Source organism: Coregonus lavaretus (assembly GCF_964263955.1).
Source record: "Coregonus lavaretus genome assembly, chromosome: 12".
Lineage (NCBI taxonomy): Eukaryota > Metazoa > Chordata > Actinopteri > Salmoniformes > Salmonidae > Coregonus > Coregonus lavaretus.
The window spans coordinates 14,069,668-14,097,253 of NC_139999.1; the positions used below are offsets into that span (position 1 = coordinate 14,069,668).

At 44.4% G+C, this 27,586-nt stretch overlaps 1 protein-coding gene across 1 annotated transcript in view; it reads right to left on the reverse strand.

Annotated features, from left to right (window-relative positions):
- LOC311138699 (ski oncogene-like) overlaps window positions 1–23,011 on the reverse strand; it is a 49,977-nt gene extending 26,966 nt beyond the window's left edge. The window contains exon 1 of the mRNA XM_084173488.1: window positions 21,721–23,011. Coding sequence (XP_084029614.1) covers window positions 21,721–22,620 — 900 coding nt within the window. The 5' untranslated portion in view covers window positions 22,621–23,011. The remainder of the gene's footprint in view (window positions 1–21,720) is intronic.
- Window positions 23,012–27,586: the final 4,575 nt, after the last annotated feature.

Genomic DNA, 27,586 nt, shown 5'->3' on the forward strand with positions numbered 1-27,586 from the left:
TTTCACTACATTCTGTTCCAGTGTTGAGATCACCTCTCTAACAAACACACTTCATTCCCATCCTCCTGGGCTAGAGGGATTTAAATGAGCAATCTGTATATTATTGTAGCGCACATTTCAGCTCTCTTAACATTGTTTTATAAGCAATTCATTTCATAAAAGTAAAGTTTTGGTCAAAGTTTGATTGAATCACAAGAAAAATAAAAAATTGTAAACTTAACAAGTTGACCAGAAACCAAATACAAGAGCTGATTCCAATCCCAGGATAGTGGTTGTACTGAGTTTAGTGTAGTCTGAGAAGGTTAAAGGGCACATGATTACTCTATATAAAAGAGCAGGTTCAACCTAAGGCTTCTTTTTAATGCTAATCAATTGACGTGATTATCTGCTCTTCCAATAACAACGGTTTCCCCCTTCCTCACCTCAGATGCCCCTCCTCTCTCCTTTATTTGTTCTACTAGTTGGAAACTAACATGTATGTCCTGTAATTCAACCTGACCTCCAGGCAAGCCCTGGCCCTACCCCTGCCATCACTGCCTAAGCCATTAGGGTTAGCTGTGACTTCAGGCTATTAGTGTGATAAAAGTTTACTGTCACTCCAGCCACTCTACAAGGCTGCTGTTAAAATGCCTGCAACTACAGATGCAGGATCTTCATTTGATAGTCCTGTTTCAAGAGAACTTTCCTTAAATGCAGAAATTGTAAAACTTGTAGGATATTTGAGTTTTAAAAAGGCTTCTGAAGTTTGTAATTTCCACTTTGAAATTTCAGACTTGATCAACCCCTACAAAAATGTCCATTAATTATAATCCACATAATAATTCAAATTTCCTGTTGCTGCAGGATTATTTTCCGGCTGTAGCAAACTGGCTCAAATTAAGATCCTACAACTGTAGTATATGGGACCTCTCTCTCACACTACTAGCCCAAAGACATCCAGATAGCTAGTTTGTTTGGGTGCATTTGGTCAATAGACACACATGCTTTAAATAAGTACAATTGTGCTAATTTCAAAACAAAGAATTACGCTGATTGTTTTCACTGCATCAGGGTCACAAATGTTCAAGTACTGTACCTTCTAAAAAGCGGTAAAAAACTGAAACATAACATAAGTGGGTGTGGCTCGAGCGTGATTTGAATGTCTCTGGGTTTAGCTGTGTATGTATAAAGGGGGTGGGGGTCTGTGCTGTGGTGCTTTGTTTCTCCTGTACTGTCTGAGTTGTGGGAAGCTAGGCTATATAACTGCAGCCTCAGCACCTCTCCATTTTCTCCAGTTTCAAGCCATGTGAGAGAACAAAGACAGTGAGCTAAGCTGCTGCAGAGGAAATGAGGACAGACAGACAGACAGAGGCATACAGCGCAGAAGATGGTCTCAAAAATTAGCGCTGCCTGGTGCAGTCAGTCTATGACAGTTCTTCTTCACTCTCAGACAACGGAAATAAAACCCACCCAGCAAGCAAACTGACGTTGAAAATACATATTTTTGTCGTCTTTTCCAGACGTTGACCTCAGGTGCATTTTAGGTGCTGAATGAAAGGTGAAAATATGCATTTTTCTGATGTCTAAAATATATATTTTCCGGACGTTGAAAAGACGCCATTTACAGACATACGTATTTTCTGGATGTCAAAAATACATATTTTCCAGACGTTGAAAAGATGCCATTTACAGACATTGAAAATAAGTATTTTTCAGTCATTGATTATATGGCCAAATTTCAACTGCACATACTCAATGAAGTAAGCATTATATCACAATAATAACTTTTCAAGTCTCTTAATATAGGAAAGAGGAGGCAACTGAAGATTGCAACAGAATATTTATTATCGGTCACATGCACTTATATTAGCATTTTCAAAAGCTTTAAAACTGGCAGCGAGGATGTTCAAAGTAGTCCAACCTACAGAATAAACCAACAGACCACTTCAACTACAATAACATTTTCAGTAACGGTTACAGAATAAAACATTTCTTGCTATGACTGTGATATGTTGTTGTTAATCTACCTTAGTTGAATGCACTGACTGTAAGTCGCTCTGGTTAAGAGCATCTGCTGAATGACCAAAATGTAAATGTACAAACAAACTCTAGGTATTATTCGAATGAGCTCCCCAAACACGTACACATTTGGACGGTGCGGACCAGACCCAAAAATGAATGAATCATAGAAGTCTAGGTTATGTTTTACAAGTTTGAACATCACAGTACAGTACAGCACAGTTTAGTACAGTAGAGCACAGTAGAGTGCAGTACAGTATAGTTTAATTCAGTAGAGTACAGTACAGTATAGTTTATTTCAGTAGAGTACAGTGCAGTACAGTATAGTTTAATTCAGTAGAGTACAGTGCAGTACAGTATAGTTTAATTCAGTAGAGTACAGTACAGTATAGTTTAATACAGTAGAGTACAGTGCAGTACAGTATAGTTTAATTCAGTAGAGTACAGTACAGTACAGTATAGTTTAATTCAGTAGATTAGAGTACAGTGCAGTACAGTATAGTTTAATTCAGTAGAGTACAGTGCAGTACAGTATAGTTTAATTCAGTAGAGTACAGTGCAGTACAGTATAGTTTAATTCAGTAGAGTAGAGTACAGTACAGTATAGTTTAATTCAGTAGAGTAGAGTGCAGTACAGTATAGTTTAATTCAGTAGAGTACAGTGCAGTGCAGTATAGTTTAATTCAGTAGAGTAGAGTACAGTACAGTACAGTATAGTTTAATTCAGTAGAGTACAGTGCAGTACAGTATAGTTTAATTCAGTAGAGTACAGTGCAGTGCAGTATAGTTTAATTCAGTAGAGTAGAGTACAGTACAGTACAGTATAGTTTAATTCAGTAGAGTACAGTGCAGTACAGTATAGTTTAATTCAGTAGAGTAGAGTACAGTACAGTATAATTCAGTAGAGTACAGTGCAGTACAGTATAGTTAAATTCAGTAGAGTACAGTACAGTATAGTTTAATACAGTAGAGTACAGTGCAGTACAGTATAGTTTAATTCAGTAGAGTACAGTACAGTATAGTTTAATTCAGTAGAGTAGAGTACAGTACAGTATAGTTTAATTCAGTAGATTAGAGTACAGTGCAGTACAGTATAGTTTAATTCAGTAGAGTAGAGTACAGTACAGTATAGTTTAATTCAGTAGAGTAGAGTGCAGTACAGTATAGTTTAATTCAGTAGAGTAGAGTACAGTACAGTATAGTTTAATTCAGTAGAGTAGAGTACAGTGCAGTACAGTATAGTTTAATTCAGTAGAGTACAGTGCAGTGCAGTATAGTTTAATTCAGTAGAGTAGAGTACAGTACAGTATAGTTTAATTCAGTAGAGTAGAGTACAGTGCAGTACAGTATAGTTTAATTCAGTAGAGTACAGTGCAGTGCAGTATAGTTTAATTCAGTAGAGTAGAGTACAGTACAGTAGAGTTTAATTCAGTAGAGTAGAGTGCAGTACAGTATAGTTTAATTCAATAGAGTACAGTATAGTTTAATTCAGTAGAGTACAGTGCAGTACAGTATAGTTTAATTCAGTAGAGTACAGTGCAGTACACTATAGTTGAATTCAGTAGAGTACAGTGCAGTACAGTATAGTTTAATTCAGTAGAGTACAGTGCAGTACAGTAGAGTTTAATTCAGTAGAGTACAGTTTAGTTCAGTAGAGTAGAGTACATTAGAGTAAAGTAGGGACAATACAGTACACCAGAGATCTGGACTCGAGTCACACATTTGATGACTTGAGACTCGACTTGATAGAAAAATATATATATTGAGACCTGACTTCGACTTGGAGCCTCAAGACTCAGGACTCGACATTGACTTGAGACTGATGACTTGAAATGATCTAGCCAGGTTTTGTAAAGTTTTGTCACTCATTTTGTGGCACAGAGTCTCAGTGGATTAGGCTACTATCCACGCAGCCAGAGTCAGTATCGCACTTGTAAAAATAATAATCCCACAGAGCACCATTAAATCCATTATAAAAAAATTGAAAGAATATGGCACCACAACAAACCTGCCAGGAGAGGGCCGCCCACCAAAACTCACGGACCAGGCAAGGAGGGCATTAATCAGAGAGGCAACAAAGAGACCAAAGATAACCCTGAAGGAGCTGCAAAGCTCCACAGCGGGGATTGGAGTATCTGTCCATAGGACCACTTTAAGCCTGCGATTGCACCCCTCTACAAAAACTGATTTACAAATGTCTCAGGATTTTGATACTCTGTACTTTAGATGAGGACCTTAACGGGTTATGAAAGAAGAATTCACTACTAAACAGTTCTGAAATCTGGGATGTGAAAATTTAGATGCTCAATATCTCAGAACGATGCTTTGCGCAGATAGTGCTTTGCGCAAGATAGTCAGAACACATCAAAATTCCCCCTCAGGAGACTGAAAAGATTTGGCATGGGTCCCCAGATCCTCACAAAGTTCTACAGCTGCACCATCGAGAGCATCCTGACCGGTTGCATCACCGCCTGGTATGGCAACTGCTCGGCATCCGACCGTAAGGCGCTACAGAGGGTAGTGCGTACGGCCCAGTACATCACTGGGGCCAAGCTTCCTGCCATCCAGGACCTATATACTAGGCGGTATCAGAGGAAGACCCATACAATTGTCAAAGACTCCAGTCACCCAAGTCATAGACTGTTCTCTCTGCTACTGCACGGCAAGCGGTACCGGAGCGCCAAGTCTAGGTCCAAAAGGCTCCTTAACAGCTTCTACCCCCAAGCTATAAGACTGCTGACCACCCGGACTATTTACATTGACACTTTTTCAAAAATATAACTTCACAGACATACTGTACGAAGAACCAGCTAAAGCTCTATTATATGTGACTAACTCGTTTTTGACAAAAATGTCAGATAGAACCTTATAGTCCCAAGGTCTCGATTTGTAGTTGAACAAGACATTGCATGTATAGATTTTTTTTCACTAAACTTGTGACTCGACTCGACTTGACTTGCTCTTAGAATGCACGACTTGGACATGACTCGAGACTCGACCCGTTCTACTTGTGACTCGACTTGAGACTCACCTCTGCAGACTTGGTCCCACCTCTGCAGTAAACTATACTTTACTTTTCTTTACTGTACTCTACTGTGCTCTACTGTATTGTACTGTACTATACTATACTTTTCTTTACTGTACTGTACTGTACTGTACTGTACTGTAATGTACTGTAATGTACTGTACTGTACTATACTTTTCTTTACTGTACTGTACTGTGTACTGTACTGTACTGTACTGTAATGTACTGTACTCTGTGGTGCTCTACTGTACTATATTGTGCTGTACTGTGCTGTAAAAACTTTAGAAGCGATTTGGTACGGTCTGCACTGGACCAAATCTGAACCAATTATAGACATCTATGTTTGGGCCAAATCAAGGCTGGTCCAGATTGGACAAAATCTGAACCAAACATAGACATCTATGATTGGTTCAGATTTGGTCCGGTCCAAAAATCTACATCCTTGGAAATTGAAATCAAGGCCGGTCCGGACTGCACCAGAAAAAAAAAGAAAAAAACTTCCAAAAGACGTCGCCGTTGGTAAATGCTTAGTGGGCATGCATCCGTTTTCCAGTAAGACGCTGGCTGCCCACAGTGCAGATGTACGATCTTAATTTGAGCAAGTTTGCTTAAGCAGGAAGATAATCCTGCAGCAACAGCAAATGTGAATTATTATGTAGATTATAATTAATGCCCATTTTTGTAGGGGTACATTTTTCTAAGGGAAAATCAAGTCTCACATTTAAAAGTGGAAATTACAAACTTCAGAAGCCTTTTTAAACCTCAAATAAACTACAAGTTTTACATTTCCTGCATTGCAGGAAAGTTCTCCTGCAACAGGGTGATCAAATTAAGATCCTATATCTGTATTTGCTGGAGCTGACCGCTTACGTTTTATTTTTGCAGTGCAGCTCTTTTTTTCAACAAGCTAAAAAGAAAACCGCAGCATGCTTGGAATTTTCACATACTTTTTTTCTGATACTGCAAATTACCTTGAACATAATTATATTGGCACTAAAGCCAAATAAAGCATTCACTCGATGAAACATATAGGTATATTTTTCATAATAATTTAGACAACTTACGTTGAGACTTGCCTTAGTTAGAAAGGCAGGTTTGGGCAAATGTTGGTAGGCTGAATGTGTGCCTGTGTCCGTCTTGGTCCATGCCAGCCCCGCTTCATCAAGGCCCAACCCAGTACATCATGTGTTTTCACTTTACAGATAGGGTGGAAATGACCTCAGCGCAGTAAAAGATGACAGGGGCGCTAGCACTGCTCCCCAGATGTGAGGAGAAAGAGAGGAGGAAGGAGAAAGAAAACCATTCGCCTGAAGCCTTTACTGCAAACCCCTGAGGAGGGTTCAAGTCCAGTTCCAGAGGTTCCTGGTCTATCTCAGCAGCACTCAGCCCTAGGGAAGACGTATCCTGCAGGCCTGCTGAGGCGCGCACACACACACACACACACACACACACACACACACACACACACACACACACACACACACACACACACACACTCTCTCTCTCTCTCTCTCTCTCTCTCTCAGAAAGACACACACACTCACAGAAACACACCCAGACACACACACACAGACACCCAACCCAAAACCCCACTATCACTCCGTCCGCACTCCACTGCACCTGCCAGCCACACAAAATCCACTTCCTCCCACTGTGTCCAGCCAAGGTCCTTTATCCTATTTAGTACAGCCTGCACCCCAACAAAGGAAAATAAATTAGGGTACCGGCTGATGAGAGGGCGACTAATCCCTTTGGAGAGGCTCATTCTATCATCAGCCTGTACAGTTCAGCAGCTGAAAGGCCTGAATTAAATATGGACATGCAGAGATGGGAGTCTTTGTGGAGATGAGCTCCAACATTGCCCTGTCATAGCCCTGGAATAATTCATCCATTCCATGTGGGACACAGCCTGACTTAATCTATTGTTGTGTCTGTCATGGGTTCATCTGACATTTCACTGCTGTAACTGTATATCATTGTACTAGCAATTTTCCCAATCTTTCAATAGTGAAATCGGAACATTCCACAACGTTTTTTATTTTATTTTATTTTTTGAAATTTTATTTCACCTTTATTTAACCAGGTAAGCCAGTTGAGAACAAGTTCTCATTTACAACTGTGACCTGGCCAAGATAAAGCAAAGCAGTGCGATAAAAACAACAACAACGCAGAGTTACATATGGAATAAACAAAACGTACAGTCAATAACACAATAGAAAATCTATATACAGTGTGTGCAAATGTAGTAAGTTATGGAGGTAAGGCAATAAATAGGCCATAGTGCAAAATAATTACAATTTAGTATTAACACTGGAGTGATAGATGTGCAGAAGATGATGTGCAAATAGAGATACTGGGGTGCAAATGATCAAAATAAATAACAATGTAAATAACAATATGGGGATGGGGTAGTAGGGTGGGTTAATTACAGATGGGCTGTGTACAGGTGCAGTGATCGGTAAGCTGCTCTGACAACTGATGCTTAAAGTTAGTGAGGGAGATAAGTGTCTCCAGCTTCAGAGATTTTTGCAGTTCGTTCCAGTCATTTGCAGCAGAGAACTGGAAGGAATGGCGGCCAAAGGAGGTGTTGGCTTTGGGGATGACCAGTGAGATATACCTGCTGGAACGCATACTACGGGTGGGTGTTGCTATGGTGACCAATGAGCTAAGATAAGGCGGGGATTTGCCTAGAAGTGATTTATAGATGACCTGGAGCCAGTGGGTTTGGCGACGAATATGTAGTGAGGGCCAGCCAACGAGAGCGCACAGGTCACAATGGTGGGTAGTATATGGGGCTTTGGTGACAAAACGGATGGCACTGTGATAGACTACATCCAATTTGCTGAGTAGAGTGTTGGAAGCTATTTTGTAAATGACATCGCCGAAGTCAAGGATCGGTAGGATAGTCAGTTTTACGACAGCATGTTTAGCAGCATGAGTGAAGGAGGCTTTGTTGCGAAATAGGAAGCCGATTCTAGATTTAACTTTGGATTGGAGATGCTTAATGTGAGTCTGGAAGGAGAGTTTACAGTCTAACCAGACACCTAGGTATTTGTAGTTGTCCACATATTCTAAGTCAGACCAGTCGAGAGTAGTGATTCTAGTCGGGCGGGCGGGTGCAAGCAGCGTTCGATTGAAGAGCATGCATTTAGTTTTACTAGCGTTTAAGAGCAGTTGGAAGCCACGGAAGGAGTGTTGTATGGCATTGAAGCTCGTTGTTAACAAGGTGTCCAATGAAGGGCCAGATGTATACAAAATGGTGTCATCTGCGTAGAGGTGGATCTGAGAGTCACCAGCAGCAAGAGCGACATCATTGATATACACAGAGAATAGAGTCGGCCCGAGAATTGAACCCTGTGGCACCCCCATAGAGACTGCCAAAGGTCCAGACAACAGGTCCTTCGATTTGACACATTGAACTCTATCTGAGAAGTAGTTGGTGAACCTATCTCTTAACGTAAAGGTTACCTATCTCTTAACCCCTATTTCATCTCCATATTCACTTTCTCCCTCTCAGGAGACCTTCCTTCATCTTCTCCATTGCCAAAGAGCACATTACATCCAGAAAGGTCAGGTCACTGCAGCCTCAATAGAAGTTGGATACTCTGTCTCTTCTCTTCACTATGCAGCAGATTAAGCTGTTGGTGCCAAATGATTAGCAGCTTGGAGTTTTTTAAGGTGATGTAAAAGCTAACCTCTGCCCTAACACCGTCCAATTCCCTGCCTTAAGACACTGGGCTTATAATAGTCTCCTCATTATGGGATAAAGCTCCGTCCAAGCTCTATTTCAGGCTGAGCCAGCCTGTGTCTGTCTGCCGTCCCGCTGACTGGCTGGAAATAAAGCCAGCCAGACGCCCGTCAACGCCACCGGTTCACACAGCCCCACTGGGCAGACCAGACAGAGGACGGTAGCTCCAGTTAAGGGCCCCACCCTGGCAGCACCACAGAATGAGGCCATCTCATCATCTAAGGCCCCTGCAGAGGGAAGACGCTCTCTCTCTCTCTCTCTGAGCCTATAGCATCCCTCATCGGTGCGCCTGTCTCTCTAAATGCGAGCGCCGCCATGTCAGGGATGGAGGGAGTGAGGGATTAAAGGAGAGAGACAGAGCCCTGCTCTGGTGAGTAATTAGGAGTGACACGTCTGCAAAGACACATCATGGCTTTTGAATGAGGACACTTCCTGTCAGAAACAGGAAGAACAAACGAGAGCGAAAGGACGGACTAGGCAGATGCTTTGAGGTAAAGAAGGACAAAGTAATGGGGGTGCCCAAGAGGGCCTGTAATACTGAATAAACAAGTCTAACTCAGCCCAGTACAGACCAGTAGAATACAGACACCTGTGCTGAATTCATTTGATATGGGAGCCTGCCTGTATGTCTGTATGCCTGCCAACTGCACTGTAACTGAGCATGTAGAGCTGATTTTAAGAGCACACAGGGGCTCCCAGCTTTTCACCAATAGACAATAGCTGCTCTGCGGATCCCAAAGCTTTTACCAGACAAAACTAGCACAGAAGGAAATAGCCTAGCCATGTGGTGAGGTGGTTAATAGGACTGGTTGTCTATTAGTTTGCAGGGGCTGGATGAGCAAAGACGCCGCAGTATGAGAGCCGCAGTATGAGAGACGCAATATGAAAGCCGCAGTATGAGGACCGCAGTATGAGAGCTGCAGTATGAGATATCAAATGCACTGCCTTCAAGGCAGAGCAGATACACAAGATGGTAGCCTGTCTTGATAGGATATAACAGAGCAGAAAGGCAGAGAAAGGAGTCTCCCCCTCCTTCATTCAGCTGGCTGTCGGGTCATCCTGTCATCACCCCCCCTCTTCATTTGCAGAGGGACAGGCAGGACAGGATGACTTCAGATGAATGACAGCCTTCTGGGCAGTAGGACCGAGGTGCTTTCTATGTTCTGTAGAATAAATAGGAGTTGTAGGGAGGAGGAGGAGCTCTGTGCTGTAGGGAGGAGGAGGTGGGAGGTCCGTGTAAGGAGGTCCGCTGTATGTGGTGTAGTAGTAGGAGGAGGATGAGGAGGAGGTGGGAGGTCTGTGTAAGGAGGTCCACTGTATGTGGTGTAGTAGGAGGAGGAGGAGGTGGGAGGTCTGTGTAAGGAGGTCCGCTGTATGTGGTGTAGTAGGAGGAGGAGGAGGAGGTGGGAGGTCTGTGTAAGGAGGTCCACTGTATGTGGTGTAGTAGGAGGAGGAGGAGGAGGAGGTGGGAGGTCTGTGTAAGGAGGTCCACTGTATGTGGTGTAGTAGGAGGAGGAGGAGGAGGAGGAGGTGGGAGGTCTGTGTAAGGAGGTCCACTGTATGTGGTGTAGTAGGAGGAGGAGGAGGAGGAGGTGGGAGGTCTGTGTAAGGAGGTCCACTGTATGTGGTGTAGTAGGAGGAGGAGGAGGAGGAGGAGGTGGGAGGTCTGTGTAAGGAGGTCCACTGTATGTGGTGTAGTAGGAGGAGGAGGAGGAGGAGGAGGTGGGAGGTCTGTGTAAGGAGGTCCACTGTATGTGGTGTAGTAGGAGGAGGAGGAGGAGGAGGAGGAGGTGGGAGGTCTGTGTAAGGAGGTCCACTGTATGTGGTGTAGTAGTAGGAGGAGGAGGAGGAGGTGGGAGGTCTGTGTAAGGAGGTCCACTGTATGTGGTGTAGTAGGAGGAGGAGGAGGAGGAGGAGGAGGAGGTGGGAAGTCCACTGTCTGTGGTCTAGTAGGAGAAGGAGGAGGTGGTGGGAGGTCCGTGTAAGGAGGTCCGCTGTATGTGGTGTAGTAGGAGGAGGAGGAGGTGGGAGGTCCACTGTCTGTGGTCTAGTAGGAGAAGGAGGAGGTGGTGGGAGGTCCGTGTAAGGAGGTCCGCTGTATGTGGTGTAGTAGGAGGAGGAGGAGGTGGGAGGTCCGTGTAAGGAGGTCCACTGTATGTGGTGTAGTAGGAGGAGGAGGAGGAGGTGGGAGTTCTGTGTAAGGAGGTCCGCTGTATGTGGTGTAGTAGGAGGAGGAGGAGGTGGGAGGTCCGTGTAAGGAGGTCCACTGTATGTGGTGTAGTAGGAGGAGGAGGATGAGGAGGAGGTGGGAGTTCTGTGTAAGGAGGTCCGCTGTATGTGGTGTAGTAGGAGGAGGAGGAGGAGGTGGTGGGAGGTCCGTGTAAGGAGGTCCACTGTATGTGGTGTAGTAGGAGGAGGAGGAGGAGGTGGTGGGAGGTCCGTGTAAGGAGGTCCGCTGTATGTGGTGTAGTAGGAGGAGGAGGAGGAGGAGGAGGTGGGAGGTCCGTGTAAGAAGGTCCGCTGTATGTGGTGTAGTTGGAGGAGGAGGTGGTGGGAGGTCCGTGTAAGGTGGTCCACTGTATGTGGTGTAGTAGGAGGAGGAGGAGGTGGGAGGTGGGAGGTCCACTGTATGTGGTGTAGTAGGAGGAGGAGGATGAGGTGGGAGGTCCGTGTAAGGAGGTCCACTGTATGTGGTGTAGTAGGAGGAGGAGGAGGTGGGAGGTGGGAGGTCCACTGTATGTGGTGTAGTAGGAGGAGGAGGAGGAGGTGGAAGGTCCGTGTAAGGAGGTCCGCTGTATGTGGTGTAGTTGGAGGAGGAGGTGGTGGGAGGTCCGTGTAAGGAGGTACGCTGTATGTGGTGTAGTAGGAGGAGGAGGAGGTGGGAGGTCTGTGTAAGGAGGTCCACTGTATGTGGTGTAGTAGGAGGAGGAGGAGGAGGAGGAGGAGGAGGTGGGAGGTCTGTGTAAGGAGGTCCACTGTATGTGGTGTAGTAGGAGGAGGAGGAGGAGGAGGAGGTGGGAGGTCTGTGTAAGGAGGTCCACTGTATGTGGTGTAGTAGGAGGAGGAGGAGGAGGAGGAGGTGGGAGGTCCGTGTAAGGAGGTCCGCTGTATGTGGTGTAGTAGGAGAAGGAGGTGGTGGGAGGTCCGTGTAAGGAGGTCCACTGTATGTGGTGTAGTAGGAGGAGGAGGAGGAGGAGGAGGAGGTGGGAGGTCCGTGTAAGGAGGTCCACTGTATGTGGTGTAGGAGGAGGAGGAGGAGGAGGTGGGAGGTCCACTGTCTGTGGTCTAGTAGGAGAAGGAGGAGGTGGTGGGAGGTCCGTGTAAGGAGGTCCGCTGTATGTGGTGTAGTAGGAGGAGGAGGAGGTGGGAGGTCCGTGTAAGGAGGTCCACTGTATGTGGTGTAGTAGGAGGAGGAGGATGAGGAGGAGGTGGGAGGTCCGTGTAAGGAGGTCCGCTGTATGTGGTGTAGTAGGAGGAGGAGGAGGAGGTGGTGGGAGGTCCGTGTAAGGAGGTCCACTGTATGTGGTGTAGTAAGAGGAGGAGGAGGAGGAGGTGGGAGGTCCACTGTATATGGTGTAGTAGGAGGAGGAGGATGAGGAGGAGGTGGGAGGTCCGTGTAAGGAGGTCCGCTGTATGTGGTGTAGTAGTAGGAGGAGGAGGAGGAGGAGGTGGGAGGTCCGTGTAAGGAGGTCCACTGTATGTGGTGTAGTAGTAGGAGGAGGAGGTGGGAGGTCCGTGTAAGGAGGTCCACTGTATGTGGTGTAGTAGGAGAAGGAGGTGGTGGGAGGTCCGTGTAAGGAGGTCCACTGTATGTGGTGTAGTAGGAGGAGGAGGAGGAGGAGGAGGAGGTGGGAGGTCCGTGTAAGGAGGTCCACTGTATGTGGTGTAGGAGGAGGAGGAGGAGGAGGTGGGAGGTCCACTGTCTGTGGTCTAGTAGGAGAAGGAGGAGGTGGTGGGAGGTCCGTGTAAGGAGGTCCACTGTATGTGGTGTAGTAGGAGGAGGAGGATGAGGAGGAGGTGGGAGGTCCGTGTAAGGAGGTCCGCTGTATGTGGTGTAGTAGGAGAAGGAGGTGGTGGGAGGTCCGTGTAAGGAGGTCCACTGTATGTGGTGTAGTAGGAGGAGGAGGATGAGGAGGAGGTGGGAGGTCCGTGTAAGGAGGTCCGCTATATGTGGTGTAGTAGGAGAAGGAGGAGGAGGTGTGTATTCTATAGGGAGGAGGAGGAGGATGTCTCTGTGGTGCACGGTGGAGGAGGGTGGAGAAGGGGAGCCTACAGTCTCTCTGCTCTGCTGTGAGTAAGTCTTAGTTGGGAGGCCTGCCTGCCTGCCTGTCTGACTGTGTTTGCTGTGCTGCTCAGCTCTGGCACACTCCTCTCAGAGAGAGAGCATCAAGTTCTTATTTAGCAGAGGAAGAGCAGCTCTGCTTAGCAACCACATCGGCCCTCCAATCACAGGCCTACTGTGTGGAGGAGACTCCAGCCTGTGTGTGTGTGTGTGTGTGTGTGTGTGTGTGTGTGTGTGTGTGTGTGTAGTCTTTGAGAGAACTCTGAATGCTGCCTGGGACACACACTCAGTTAAAAACCATATTTCATGCAAACCAGGCTTTCTAACCTAGTGATTTCTATTACAGAATAATGTTGGTTGCTAACAGACGCTTTCCTCTGCGTCTTGGTTTGTTTGAATTCTGAACTGAACCCTGCAGTGAGTTCAACGTTAATCTGTACCAATTAATCCTAAAATTAATGATGTATATCCTGGAGAGCAAGGAAGTAGTAAATCCTTAAAACATTCACTACTTTTCCTTTTAGAATTCAGTTATTGTAGCGTAGCCTACAATTTGTACCAGCTACAACTGAAATGATTGCATGATTTGTGAGCTATTATCCATCAAACCAGAGGAAAGATTTGGAACAAATGCTGTCTGAACATTGAGCAGTCTGTTTGGTTTAGCTACGTGAGCTAATCCTCCTGATAGCTTTGGGGGTGGTTGGTGGGCAGAACGTAGGCGAGAGCAGCATGCCGATTTGTCATATGGCACCAGCAGGCCCTGCTCTGTTCTGTTCTGGCTGGAGCTACATTACTGTAGCACTGCTCCAATGTGGTCTGAAAGATCCAAAACACAGACTAGTACTGCAGGTCAGTTCAAAGGCAAACCAACCAAAATATTTTCTACTGTCTGTGGCTTCAAAAAACATAACGTTAGAAAGAAACTTTCATCAGAATCATCCTAATATTACTAAGCCTTGTGTGTTGCTGCAGCAAGCCAGTCTGGAAGACATATTCTCATATTTCTAATTCCTGTTCTATAATAATCAAATAATGAAAATTCCAGACAAAGTTAGCAGTAACTCTACAAGATCATGTGAGTGGATCAAGGCCAGACATGAGGGAAGTGGAACAGTAAAGTTTCCCAGTCTGAAGAGGTCAAACTTAGACACTAGACTCAGACCCATCACTCAGACCCCCAACGAGACGTCCAGATGTTTATTTAGATCCAAACCGAGTCAGTGCATTCCAGGAGTGTTCCAGGATTACCAGGATTAAAACCTCCTACCCAGCAGCAGTTTAGTCCTCCTATCCTCCCAGCAGCAGGCGCAGGCTCCAGGATTTTCGCTATCCACAGCAGATGGAGCAGAGTCTTAATCATGTATCTCATAATCACGAGGCTATCGCAGATGAATTGATGATCATAAAATAACACCAAACCCCATCCAGGCATCTGTTCTCAGCAAGACTACAGTCACAGCCACAGCTAAGCTCCTCCTCCTCTACACCTCCTTCTCCTCAATAATCTCCTTCTTCTCTGACTGACTACTGTTGCACACCACCTTTAAAGAATGTACACCGCATCAACAAACCTTGTACCATCTATTTGTCATAGGTTATGAAGTGGGAATAATGGTATGAGGTCTACTTGGCGCTGTCCTTTCAGATTAGTGTGCATGCTTTTGAAGCAGATAGACAGTGACCAGTCAGTGGCGACTGGCTGCCCTACATGGAACAGGATGCCATTGATACAGACAGACACAGCAAAGTGCTCAGTCATAGGTTTCCCACCCTGGGAGAGCCTGTGAGTTAGAGACCATTTACCCACGCACCCCCCAAAGAAACAAGACATTAACAAAAAGGAATGGCTGCACTTAACAACCTCTGAAAGACAGGGCTCTGGAACAAAGGAGGCGGCAGGTCTTTAGCACACATCACCCATGACAGAGCTCCAGCTGACATCCTTTTAACAGGGGGTCAGCCTTTGGAGAATGGAGGGCGAGACCCCTGTGAGCCCCTCACACCACTCTTTCTGACACACTGCCCCCACTGTCCTTCAATCACATAGAAGATGGGATGATGCACTTCTCTAGTGGGCCATGTTTTCAAAAGGGTTTAGAGAAGAGGAAATTGAACAGACTCAGAGCTCCTTATTTTGAATCCTCCCAACAACACTCTGGACTGGATGCATTATCCACTGAAATATATGTTTGTTTAGGGACTAGGCTATGGTTTAGGTTGAACTGGAGGCAGGGGTTGGAGATGCTGGGTCTGGCTTGGCTGGTCCGTTTAGGGGTGGTGCTGGTCAGTGAGGAAGTGTGTGTTGGGTCAGTGGTGGTCAGACAGGGGTGACTGAGGACCAGGGGCAGGGGGGATGAACCATGTGTGCTCTCAGGGCTTCCCAGAGGTCAGCAGACAGATTGGAGCGGTAATGGGAGCTCATTTTAATCACCCAGCCCAGCTGATCCAGGCATAATACATGCTCACTCACATGCACGTACTGCACACACACACGCATATATACCCCATCACACACACAGGAATACACATACACACACATGTAAACACAGACACACACGGGCACACTGTCTTTTACCCCTACCTACATGTACATATTACCTCAATTACCTCAACTACCTTGTACCCCTACACATTGACTCGGTACTGGTGCTCCTTGTATATAGCATTATTATTTTATTGTGTTAATATTTCCTCTTTTTTAAAGCTTATTTTTTATTTATTTTTACTCTGCATTGTTGGGAAAGGGCTCGTAAGTAAGCATTCGGTAAAGTCTACACCTGTTGTATTCGGCGCATGTGACAAATAAAATGTGATTTGTCTTGATAGACATAAGTTACACACAGCAATACATAAGCACACAGATGTAGGACTTCACACACACCGTCCCTCTCCACCTCAGAGTAGACTACTCAGTCGATTGGTTTGGTCCCAGGTTTGAGGCTAATTTGATGGAGTGAACAGAACAATGGGATGAGAAATGGCATAAATTGGCCTCGCATGAACAGGTTTAATATCCATTCCATTAAGGAAGGACTACATGGGTCTCCAGAGTCCGCTTCTTCTCTACATTCATACACAAGATTGATGTTATTGCTCTAACTTCTTAAGCTTATACTAAGAAATATTGGATAATGATAAAAATATATATATATATATTTTCGTTGTTTATCACAAAATCATATTTTATGTACTTTCCCTAAATAGAAGAACAGGCGGAATTCATATTTCAGAAAAGCAATCAATATCATTATTTTGTACCTTTGATATTTGGTTATTTATTTGAATTGTGGGGTTTCATAAGATAATTTGTTTGCGTTGTATGCTGGTTTACTTATTTCCTGTTTGATAGATACTGGTGTTTCCTATATAATAGATACTGGTGTACTTGTTTCCTGTATGATAGATACTGGTGCACTATGTGTTTTTGTATTTGCGTGGTTGCTAGGCTAGTTGGGAATAATGTTTGTTATTTGTATTTATTTATTTGCTGTGTTTCTCTGTCTTTAATCAGACAGCCATCTGGCCAGTGGACTGGACATAAGGACATCTGATTGGATGCTGTAAAAAGAGTGGGGGAGAGTGGGGTCAGTCTCTGTGGATAGAGGTCAGGTGTCACAGCTCTTTGACAACACATGTTAAGGCCCTGCCCCACTGGGCCCGCATCTCCTCAATGAGAGTCTACAGCCTGTTTTCTTCCAATCTGCCCCCATCTGTACATTAGGCAACGGCTAAATGACCAAATGCAGGATTCGATTTAAAACAGACACAATGGACTTCTGACAGGAGCGGACTGGCCATCAAGCATTTCGGGCAAATGCCAGATGGGCTGGTCCATTTTTAGCCCAGTGGGCCTGTCTAACTTGGGGTTTTAGTGCAGAATGATCATTATCTGGCTAATACTGGGGGCCTCAAGGAAAGAATGGGCCGGTGTGGGGGACTCAAGCAAAGAATGGAACGGTTTTGGGGACTCAAGGAAAAAAGTGGGCCAGTGTGGGGGCCTTAAGAGGGGGAAAAATGGGCCGCTGTGTTAGAAATGCCAGGGCCGATTTCTGGTCCCAGTCCACCCCTGAACTCTGGTGTCATCCCCCTCTGTTCCCTGTCTGCTCTGTACCCGAACAATGAAATTCAACTAAACTCAGCAAAAAAAGAAACTGAACGTGTAAATAGTTGTATGAACATAACAAGATTCAACTGAGACATAAACTGAACAAGTTCCACAGACATGTGACTAACAGAAATTGAATAATGTGTCCCTGAACAAAGGGGGGGTCAAAATCAAAAGTAACAGTCAGTATCTGGTGTGGCCACCAGCTGCATTAAGTACTGCTGTGCATCTCCTCCTCATGGACTGCACCAGATTTGCCAGTTCTTGCTGTGAGATGTTACCCCACTCTTCCACCAAGGCACCTGCAAGTTCCCAGACATTTCTGGGGGGAATGGTCCTAGCCCTCACCCTCCGATCCAACAGGTCCCAGACGTGCTCAATGGGATTGAGATCCGGTCTCTTCGCTGGCCATGGCAGAACACTTACATTCCTGTCTTGCAGGAAATCACGCACAGAACGAGCAGTATGGCTGATGGCATTGTCATGCTGGAGGGTCATGTCAGGATGAGCCTGCAGGAAGGGTACCACATGAGGGAGAAGGATGTCTTCCCTGTAACGCACAGCGTTGAGATTTCCTGCAATGACAACAAGCTCAGTCCGATGATGCTGTGACACACCGCCCCAGACCATGAGGGACCCGCCACCTTCAAATCGATCCCGCTCCAGAGTACAGGCCTCGGTGTAACGCTCATTCCTTCGACGATAAACGCGACTCCGACCATCACCCCTGGTGAGACAAAACCGCGACTCGTCAGTGAAGACCACTTTTTGCCAGTTCTGTCTGGTCCAGCGACGGTGGGTTTGTGCCCACAGGCGACGTTGTTACCGGTGATGTCTGGTGAGGACCTGCCTTACAACAGGCCTACAAGCCCTCAGTCCAGCCTCTCTTAGCCTATTGCGGACAGTCTGAGCACTGATGGAGGGATTGTGCGTTCCTGGTGTAACTCGGGCAGTTGTTGTTGCCATCCTGTACTTGTCCTGCAGGTGTGATGTTCGGATGTACCGATCCTGTGCAGGTGTTGTTACACGTGGTCTGCCACTGCGAGGACGATCAGATGTCCGTCCTGTCTCCCTGTAGCGCTGTCTTAGGCGTCTCACAGTACGGACATTGCAATTTATTGCCTGGCCACATCTGCAGTCCTTATGCCTCCTTGCAGCATGCCAAAGGCACGTTCATGCAGATGAGCAGGGACCCTGGGCATCTTTCTTTTGGTGTTTTTCAGTCAGTAGAAAGGCCTCTTTCATAACTGTGACCTTAATTGCCTACCGTCTGTAAGCTGTTAGTGTCTTAACGACCGTTCCACAGGTGCATGTTCATTAATTGTTTATGGTTCATTGAACAAGCATGGGAAACAGTGTTTAAATCCTCTACAATGAAGATCTGTGAAGTTATTTTGATTTTTACGAATTATCTTTGAAAGACAGGGTCCTGAAAAAGGGACGTTTCTTTTTTTGCTGAGTTTATGATGCTGTCTCTAGCTATGTAGAAACCCTGTTAAATATTTTCCACAGAACTTTATAATTGAACGACCTATTATCTCACTATACTTTCACTTTTTAGTCAAAGAAAATACTCAAAAATAGCAAAATGGTAATTTTTAACTGAGCCTAGTTTACAGAGCTCCGTGTACAGTAGTGTAACTGAAGGCCCAAACAGACAGACAGACATGATCCTGGATGAGGTCTGACTGATAAAACACCCTGACATTAGTGTGGGTCTGAGGCGGGTTGATAACATTGTTGTTGTTTTATGGGTAAGCGAGCCAGAGCTGGCTGCTAGTGGCCTTGTCAGTCCAGTCTCTCAGCAGCTTCCCCTGTCAGAGTGATGTATGGGACCACTGGTGTGCAGTTCCCCAAGGACCAGGCCTGGCTGTCTGCTAACTGGGACACTACTGACTGTGAACCATGGCAGGCAGGCAGGCAGGCAGGCAGACACACATGCACACACCACTCCCCCACCCCACCCTACGCCCCCTGAAGCAGAGACCTCACAGTTTTTTAAATATCAAACACACTGACCATATATAATGTCATGATGTAATGATGTAATGTAATGATGACTACAGTTAGGACAACAGCAGTAAGCCACAGGTGGTGGATATTTTGCCACATACAGACATTTTTTCTTTAGGTCCGAGCCACTGTGTAGTTCTGTATGTCCATATCTTAAATCGAAATGACACAGATTATGTAACTGTTTATTAAATGTGCATTAACTGTGAGATTTTGAAAACTGTAGAGGGCACAATGTTACTGTGTCTCAAAACAGAGACTTTGGAAGCCGTTTTACAAGCAACTTAGAAATTAAGAATATATGTTGAATTAAACATGGAGGACAATGTATTCATGGAATCTGCAATGCAATGTACTTTGTTAGGATCTAATCCAGGATATTTTTGATCGGAGCCATCACAGAACATATGAATATAGTGGATTTCTCTTTTCTACACCACAAAAGGTCCTTACATCTCTTTGTAGCTAATCATTAATAATACATTGCAAACTGTCTCTGAGATACCTCGTCTGAACATCCACCATCACAATGGAACTGCATCAATATTAAAAAAGTGCTAAGTGATTAGTGCTTTTTGAGGTCGGTTCAGTTTCGGTTCGATTATTAAAAGATAATCAAGGTTTTCGAATTCGGTTTCAATTATTTGGGTTGAATGCTGTAACAATACAGAATAAAATCATTAACAAAAGTCCCATGATGGCCCATACCGCTTATCACTTATTAACCAACATTTATTCACATTAGTTTACTTTAATAAAATATTTCAGTTGTTTTATTTGATGACTATTATTTCATTCCAAGTCATCATCTCATCTCTATAGAGATGCTGTCTAAGCTGTCTGACAACATCTAAATGTTTTAAATAAGACATACTTTTATGACTGCTAAATACCAACTATCAATCACTTTGATCATGTATTTTCAGGTAGAGATCCCTCGCGAAGAAACTGCTGCTCTCTATATCCCCTCAAGATCATGCATTCTGGTCTCTTCCATAGCAGGAGTAAAAGAAACACAGACCGGACAAATAGATGCGTAATGGATTATGGTCATTGCAGTTAATTACCACGTTTTATGTGCTAAACTATGTAGAATATTGGCCTGTAGGAAACTACATCTCCCTACTACATCGCCAAGTTCAGGCTGGACGTGATTTATCTCTAAAGAAACTGTGCAATATGCGCATTGAGCTAAAAAAAAAAAACTTTAAAAATTTGGATTTTAAATATTTTAACTGAAGTCAGTCAATTAGTTGTTTAGAAACTGAAAAATAACCGACATTTCGGTTAATCGCTCAGCACTAATATTCAACCAAGCCTCTCTTGTTCGAGGTAGACCTCCATTCATTTCTAATTGCACATACAAATTCCACAATTTCCTGTGTACGAATGATAATGAAATGTAAAGTCACTGAGAGGGATATTGAAGAGACATAGCCTGTCTCCTGTTAAGAGTGTAGTTGTTACATCTTGGTGAAACATAGTGTCCAGTCATTAGCAAAGTCCCACTCAACAGCTGTTGTGAGCTGAGGGAAACAGCCACCATGTCTCCCTGTCCTTTGTCCACTCTGAACATCTGTGAACCTCCCGTGGAGCCAGGCAGCAAAGCCATAGACCTCAGGCAGGTGGTCACCCTGAAAACCTTCCACCACCACAAGCTCGCACACACAACCTATTCTGATCTAACACACATCTTGATAACCCATAGCTCATTAAACTCTTATCCCCTAACCCACCTTGTGGCCATTCCCCCTCCCCATTCTGACACTAATAAAATCTGTCATATGCAGATGCCCTTGAGTTACCCTAGGGGGTTCTGGACCGGTGACACCCCCCCCCCCCCCCCCCCTCCCCCAAGGAGAGTAGACTGGAGGACCACTCAGGGGTGTGATAGTTTGAGGTTCTTTTGTTTTTTAAAGCAACATTTTAAAACAACCTTTTTAATGTCAATTTGAATTTAAACCAATGTACCTGCAGGGCCAAAAGGCACAGAGGAAAACGAAATGGTGTGTGTGTGAATGTGTGTGAGTGAGTGAGTGAGTGAGCGAGTGAGTGAGTGAGTGAGTGAGCGAGTGAGTGAGTGAGTGAGTGAGTGAGTGAGAGAGAGAGAGAGAGAGAGAGAGAGAGAGAGAGAGAGAGAGAGAGAGAGAGAGAGACCAATAGAACAGAGCAGGGGAAGGGGCCATCATATACAGGTTGGTCATCCTTACTGTACATTGTCAGTTGCAAATGTAACAGTGATGGAATGACTGAATAGTGTAGGCTAAATGGCATGCAATAACATATCATATTCAGATATCCTTAGTTGTTCTTAACACGCAACTGTATAATAGGGCCATTATTTAAATGACAGAAACACTACCATTAATAAATGAATAACAACACCAATAGGTTATCACAAATTATTCAACGGTTGGGTCTAATCCTGAATGCTGATTGGTTGCTTCTCGGGCATTATCACTTAATTAAATGTCAATGTTCGTCATCAAAGACGTTAAAAACTATTTTTAACACAAACTTTAATAAAAAAACTTGAACAGACTTACACGGCATGATTTGTTTGAGAACTTGTTCACGAAGTCAAATTTGCCTTTCATTTCTTTGAGGTTCTGCTCCAGGACAGCCTTCTCTTCTTTCCCTGTATAGTCCGGGTCCAGGAGAACATAGACCCGCCAGTTAGCCGAATCGAATCCCCAGTGAACTGTCCGGTTCTCTAGTCTTTTGTGACTATGGACCACAAACTTGTGAGTGGGGTACATGAGTCTGCAGTCCATGCATTGGATACAGGCGGCATTGTGACTGGTATACAGTTCTGGGACAAATAACCCCTTACACCTACCAAAACATTCGTGGTATACTTTGAAGCTTTTTTCTGTCCTTTCCAAATCCAGGGAGCCAGACAGCTCCTTGTTGCAGTTAGGAGGGTAGATACCACCGTAAATGAGGGCATTGCAGAGGCGCTCAGCATCCGTCTGGGTGATCAGTCCGCATGATGGGGCAGAGAAGGGCAGGATACCCACGACTTTGAGGATCTCCAGCTGGTCCGCGGTGCACCGGGAGCAGTAGATATGCAGGTCGTCGCACACCGAGTTGATCTGCTGAAGCGAGAAATCTCGCAGGACACTGTTGAGAATCTGCGGCAGACACAGCCGTTTTTCGCCGCCGACCACGAAACAAGAAATTGGCTCGCGCTCCAGGACAGTTTCGCACCTTTCGATGGAGCGGTCGGATGGAATGAACAACGGCCCCGACAGAACCTGGGGTGTCAGGGCAGGCATGGCCAGCATCAGTTCTGCTGTTTTTCCATCTTTGTTGAAGAGAATTTCCTGGTGCCACCGAGCGGAGAACGCCGCCGGTCCACCAAGGGAGCTCATGGAACTCAAATGAAACTGCTTAAGAGTTTGCTGAAGTCCTGGATGAGGCTGAAAGCTTGATGGAGCCTCCATGTTTTCGCCACTAGAGAAGTGAGTTCAAATTTAAGCGATCTATGTTAATCAGTTGTCTTCAAAATCCACCAAAAAACTCAGTAAGTCCACTGCGGCGCATTTCCATGTCACCAGACAAGGTTACCACCGGCCCGGGTCGTTATCTATTTAAAAATGAGGATAGGACACTATTGAGTTTAAATACCGTTAACTCCCACCAGCCCACAGATATGAAAGAGAAATATGTCGGACCACTCACAAAAAGAGCGTCAAAATGATATAATGTTTCTCTTCTCCACAGCAGTCAAGTCCCTGGTTTTAATGTCTATGTCTAGTCTGACGATGTGATCCTCAAATATGCCTAGTCTGCGCAGTCTCTCTCTCTCTCTCGCTCTCTCTCTCTCCGTCTCTCTCTGTTTGTTTGTGTCTGGTTCAGTCATTGAATCCCGGCCAGGAATGTGACTGACTCCCCGGGCTGGCTGTTCGCTGAACGAGTTGTCCCTCCCCCTCATACCATGGCAGCTGCAGCAGCAGCCACAAAAACCTAGTAGACTCGAGAGTAAGGGTGGAGTCTGACCTCAATGGGAAAAATACATTAATCTCAATTGAAACTATTAAAACTAGTTCCAAGGAGCCTTTATAATGCATGAATGTATCCATGGCCGTGGATAAATTCATAAATATTTGTGTGCTACCACAGTCTTGGTGTCTGTGGTAAATACACTCAGTATACAAAACATTAAGAACACCTGCTCTTTCCATGACATAGACTGACCAGGTGAATCCAGGTGAAAGCAATGATCCCTTATTGATGTAACTTGTTAAATCCACTTCAGTCAGTGTAGAGATGAAGGGGAGGATATAGGTTAAAGAAGGATTTTTAAGCCTTGAGATAATTGAGATATGGATTGCGTATATGTGCTATTCAGATGGTGAATGGGCAAGACAAAATATTTAAATGCCTTTGAACGAGGTATGGTAGTAGGTGCCAGGCGCACCGGTTTGTGTTAAGAACTGCAACGCTGCTGGGTTTTTCATGTAGAGTCCATGCCCCAATAAACTGAGGCTGTTCTGAGGTCAAAGGGGGACACACTTTTTTTTTTAAAGCCTGAAGTAAATATTCTTGCTGGCTCTCTTTTTTGATTATTGACCTGTGGAACATTCTCCATGTATCTACATTTATATATAATTTTGATCAGTAAGAAGAGGGTTTTGATTGGAATAGCTGATGACAATAATGATTGTTGTATTTTCTTACAAGACTTAGATTAGACTCAGATTAGTAATGGGGGTTCATTGTAACAGGGTTATTTGTAACGCAATGTACCTAAAATTATATTGTATTTTATATGGTATATAGACACATTCACATAATGATATCAAATTTAACTTCTTTACATCAAGTATCCCAGTACAACTAAATAACTAAATAATAACTTAGAAAAATGAAAAATGTCACATTCATACTTTTGAATGCTAATATAAAATACAGTGCATTCGGAAAGTATTCAGACCCCTAGACTTTTTCCACATTTTGTTACGTTACAGCCTTATTCTAAAATTGATAAAATATTTTTTACCCCTCATCAATCTACACACAATACCCCATAATGACAAAGCGAAAACGGGTTTTTAGAAATTTTAGCAAATGTATTAAAAATAAAAAACATAAATACCTTATTTACATAAGTATTCAGACCCTTTGCTATGAGACACGAAATTGAGCTCAGGTGTCTCCTGTTCCCATTGATAATCCTTGAGATGTTTCTACAACTTGATTGGAGTCCACCTGTAGTAAATGTCAGAGCAAAAACCAAGCCATGAGGTTGAAGGAATTGTCTGTAGGGCTACGAGACAGGATTTTGTCGAGGCACAGATCTGGGGAAAGGTACCAAACATTTCTGCAGCATTGAAGGTCCCCAAGAACACAGTAGCCTTCATCATTTTTAAATGGAAGAAGTTTGGAACCACCAAGACTCTTCCTAGAGCTGGCCGCCCGTCCAAACTGCGCAATCGGGCGAGAAGGGCCTTGGTCAGGGAGGTGACCAAGAACCCGATGGTCACTCTGACAGAGCTCCAGAGTTCCTCTATGGAGATGTGAGGAACCTTTGTAGTGTCGAGTCAATGTTGCTAATTATTGCTGTTAATCTTCATATACTACACCTTCCAGAAGGACAACCACCTCTGCAGCACTCCACCAATCAGGCCTTTATTGTAGAGTGACCAGACGGAAGCCACTCCTCAGTAAAAGGCACATGACAGCCCGCTTGGAGTTTGCCAAAAGGCAACTAAAGACTCTCAGACCATGAGAAACAAGATTCTCTGGTCTGATGAAACCAAGATTGAACTCTTTGGCCTGAATGCCAAGCGTCACATCTGAAGGAAACCTGGCACCATCCCTACGGTGAAGCATGGTGGTGGCAGCATCATGATGTGGGGATGTTTTTCAGTGGCAGGGACTGGGAGACTAGTCAGGATTGAGGGAAAGATGAATGGAGCAAAGTACAGAGAGATCCTTGATGAAAACCTGCTCCAGAGCGCTCAGGACCTCAGACTGGGGTGAAGGTTCATCTTCCAACAGGACAACGACCCTAAGCACACAGCCAAGACAACACCGGAGTGGCTTCGGGACAAGTCTCTGAATGTCTTTGAGTGGCCCAGCCAGAGCCTGGACTTGAACCCGATTGAACATCTCTGGAGAGACCTGAAAATAGCTGTGCAGCGATGCTCCCCATCCAACCTGGCTCTGCAGAGAAGAATGGGAGAAACTCTCCAAATACAGGTGTGCCAAGCTTGTAGCGTCATACCCAAGAAGACTTGAGGTTGTAATCGCTGCCAAAGGTGCTTCAACAAAGTCTGAATACTTATGTAAATGTAATATTTTTAATACATTTGCTAAAATTTCTAAAGAACTGTTTTTGCTTTGTCATTATGGGGTATTGTGTGTAGATTGATGAGGGAAAAAAACAATTTAATAAATTTTAGACTAAGGCTGTAACGTAACAAAATGTGGAAAAAGTAACGCCAGGGTAGTGGGTTCGATCCCCGGGACCACCCATACGTAAAAATTTATGCACACATGACTGTAAGTCACTTTGGATAAAAGCGTCTGCTAAATGACTTATTATTATTATTATTATTATTATGCCTAAAATATCAAATTAAAATATGTTTTGTGAATTTAGTATATTTCCATCCAAATATCAGTTTCAAATCACAAAATATTTATATTACCCCTAATTTTTACCGTTGACGACTGTTACATTTAACCCTGTAGCCTGTTACAGAAACCCCGCCTACGGTAGCTAGAGCCCCGCCTACGGTAGCTAGAGCCCCGCCTACGGTAGCTAGAGCCCCGCCTACGGTAGCTAGAGCCTACGGGGTTCATTGTAACATTTCACCTCCGCCACTTTCGGTTTGAATTGTAAACAACTGGTATGGTAATGGTAGCTGAGACATATACACTATATATACAACTGGTATGTCCTAGGAACTGAGTTACAGTGTGTAATGGTAGCTGAGACATATACACTATATATACAACTGGTATGTCCTAGGAACTGAGTTACAGTGTGTAATGGTAGCTGAGACATATACACTATATATACAACTGGTATGTCCTAGGAACTGAGTTACAGTGTGTAATGGTAGCTGAGACATATACACTATATATACAAAAGTATGAGGACATCCCTTCAAATGAGTGGTTTTAGCTAGTTCAGCCACACCCGTTGCTGACAGGTGTATAAAATCGAGCACACAGCCATGCAATCTCCATAGACAATAATTGGCAGTAGACAATAATTGGCAGTAGAACGGCCTTACTGAAGAGCTCAGTGACTTTCAACGTGGCACCGTCATAGGATGCCACCTTTCCAACAAGTCAGTTCGTCAAATTTTTGCCCTGCTAGAGCTGCCTCGGTCAACTGTAAGTGCTGTTATTGTGAAGTGGAAACGTCTAGGAGCCATTGGACTCTGGAGCAGTGATGAATCACGCTTCACCATCTAGCAGTCCGACGGACAAATCTGGGTTTGGCTGATGCCAGGAGAGCGCTACCTGCCCCAATGCATAGTGCCAACTGTAACGTTTGGTGGAGGAGGAATAATAGTCTGGTGCTGTTTTTCATGGTTCGGGCTAGGCCCCTTATTTCTAGTGAAGGGAAATCTAAACGATACAGCACACAATGACATTCTAGACATTTCTGTGCTTCCAACTTTGTGGCAACAGTTTGGGGAAGGCCAATTCCTGTTTCAGCATGAAACCTGTGCACAAAGTGAGGTCCATACAGAAATGGTTTGTTGAGATTGGTGTGGAAGAACTTGACTGGCCTGCACAGAGCCCTGACCTGAACCCCTTCGAACACCTTTGGGATGAATTGGAATGCCGACTGCGAGCCAGGCCTAATCGCCCAACATCAGTGCCCGACCTCACTAATGCTCTTGTGGCTGAATGGAAGCATGTCCCCACAGCAATGTTCCAACACACACTAATGTGGGAATACTGCCTTTAAATTTCATCCACGCTGTAAGACTGACATACCGCGATACACATTGAATAGAGCCCTAAAATAGTATATACATAAATAAGCAAAAGGCAAAAAGTGTTACATTTAGCCCCGGTCTCCCCTAGCCCAAACATAACCTTACAACAATGTTTTTTCCCCCATTGCTAAACATAAATAAGTACATTTAGTTATCAAACCCTAATCTCCAAATGAATATATCACACAAAATATTACTATTATTATTTTATTTTTTAATAGTCACATTAGGCTAAATTATTTCAATTGGGTATTTTAGTAGCTTACAAGATTATAGCAAATCCTAGCCTTTAACACTTTAAAATAACATTCATGAATACGCCATTATGAATGCTTAGAAATGTTTATACATGTTCTAGCCCGGCCGATGCCAATTGTGCCACCACCCTATGAGACTCCCAATTACAGCCAGATTGTGATACAGCCTGGAAAAATGTGTACAATAA